This window comes from Buceros rhinoceros, unplaced genomic scaffold (assembly GCF_000710305.1).
Source record: "Buceros rhinoceros silvestris isolate BGI_N320 unplaced genomic scaffold, ASM71030v1 scaffold21694, whole genome shotgun sequence".
NCBI lineage: Eukaryota > Metazoa > Chordata > Aves > Bucerotiformes > Bucerotidae > Buceros > Buceros rhinoceros.
In genome coordinates, this window is record NW_010410287.1 from 1,500 (window position 1) to 3,516 (window position 2,017).

The following is a 2,017-nucleotide window of genomic DNA, read 5'->3' on the forward strand; positions in this document are numbered from 1 at the left end:
TCCGCCACCGGCTGCACACCACATTGTACCGCCCAGCGTGTCCCAGTTACGCAAGAGACTGGCAGCTCCTCCTCTGTCAGAGTCGGGACGCTCTGGTGCTCGGTGCAGACCTGCTGTTCCCTTCTGTGACTGGACTTTAAAATCAGCTCTAGAGAGCCAGAGCGCTTCACGGAGCTGGAAACGCTTCCAGAGGAAGACGGCAAGTACTCGAACGCGGCTCCGCCTCCGTTCCGAGGGCTGTAACACATAGCAGAACCAGTTTCGCTCTGTACGGGTCCCTGGCCCCACACAGGAAATGCCCGGGGCCAGCGTCCTCCTGCTCCGCGCCTGCCTGGCGCTGCTCGCCATGCCCATCTACCTCCTGTCCGTCCTGGGCATATGGGGGCCCTTCTGCAAGAAGGTCTTTTTTCCTTACTTCTTAGAGAAGATCGGTACAATTCATGAAGGGAAAGCAAAGAAGTACAAGCAGGAGCTATTTCGCAACCTACCCGACTTCTCGAGCTCCTCGGGACAGCTGAAGCTGCTGGAGATCGGGACCGGCTGTGGCACAAACTTCCAGTTCTACCCACCTGGCTGCAAAGTCACATGCACCGACATAAACCCCGGCTTCCAGCAGAGCCTTCTGAGGAGCATGAAGAAGAACCAGCACATCCAGTACGAGGATTTCCTGGTAGCTGCTGGAGAAGACCTGCACCAGGTGCCCAGCGGTTCCATGGACGTCGTCGTCTGCACCCTGGTCCTCTGCTCCGTGCGCAGTCTGAACGACACCCTGAGGGAAGTGCTGCGAGTGCTCCGACCAGTGAGTATCCGCCAGAAAAGTGTCGTTACTACCTTGAGCATTTACCCCAGAGGCACCGCACCAACAAAAGGAAAAGAAAAATGTTGGTTTTGAGCTTCCAGAGCAGACGCCGTTTACTTCCCCGCGACCACTCTGCGCTGCCAACCGGTGCAAACCGCAGCAGTGGACGGGTCAGTCTGTCCCAGTCTGTCCCAGTCTGCCCAGTCTTAGAAGTAAATCCCTAGAAGTAACCGTCTGCCGCCAGCCCTGCTGCAGAACTGGTTCCCGCAGTGGTGCCCCTGCCCACACAGCCCTGGTTGTCGCTGGGTGGGAAGTTCTCTGATCCTGGCTGACAGACAGTGTTTTAAATAAGCTGCTCGAGCCCCACAGAAGCGGGGCTGTGCCCCCTGTGAGACCGAACCAGTCTAACCAAGTGCCTCCAGCCCCTCGGGTACTAACAGCTACACAAGACCAGGCTGCTCTGCTGGGGTGTTTCTGCCACTTCTGGCCTTTAAAACGGCATTTTCAAGACAATCCTCTGGGTTGTCGAAAGCGGGTGAGTTTGAGCAGGATTTATACCTTTCCCTCAGCTTCCTTCGAAGAACCTGACACTCTAGCAAGCGTAATCGATAAGAAAAGACAACAGACTATTGCTCTAATAAAAGAGGACTCAAAGAAGTGCATCCTTTGCGCTTTTTGAACAGGCATTTTGAATCTCTGCGAGTTCCCTGCTCCTATTAATTCCAGCTGGCACCGTAAAAGCACAGAGCGGGCAGGGAAGGGGGGAGAATGCCGATGAGGGAGCGAACAGCCGACACGCGGGTCTGTGTGGGAGAGGAGGTGGGACGGGAGGAGGTTCAGGGTCACCCTGGTCCCGGCCGAGGCTCTGTAAAGCGACTTTTGTCTTCCCCAGGGAGGAGCTTTCTATTTCTTGGAGCACGTGGCCGCCAATCCTGCCAGCTGGATGTATTTTTGGCAGCAGGTCTACTACCCAACTTGGAAACTCATCTTTGATGGATGCTGCCTGACGAGAGCGATACAGAAGGATCTCGAACTGGCCAGCTTCTCGGAGCTGAAGGTGCAGCACATGAGCATCCCCTTACCCTGGATGCCCATTGAGCCCCACATCATCGGCTACGGGGTGAAGTAACCCCCCGGCGGCGCCCGGCCAGGCCCTCCCCCGCCCCACAGAGACTCCCTCGGGAACCAGCACCAAGGACGCGGCACAGGCTAACCCAG

General features: G+C 56.8%; 1 protein-coding gene across 1 annotated transcript; it reads left to right on the plus strand.

Annotated features, from left to right (window-relative positions):
* The first annotated feature begins 295 nt into the window (after window positions 1-295).
* Window positions 296-1,928, plus strand: METTL7A (methyltransferase like 7A). The gene is made up of 2 exons (XM_010135571.1): window positions 296-799; window positions 1,692-1,928. Exons 1-2 carry the CDS (start codon window positions 296-298, stop codon window positions 1,926-1,928), a joined length of 741 nt encoding a protein of 246 aa, XP_010133873.1.
* Window positions 1,929-2,017: the final 89 nt, after the last annotated feature.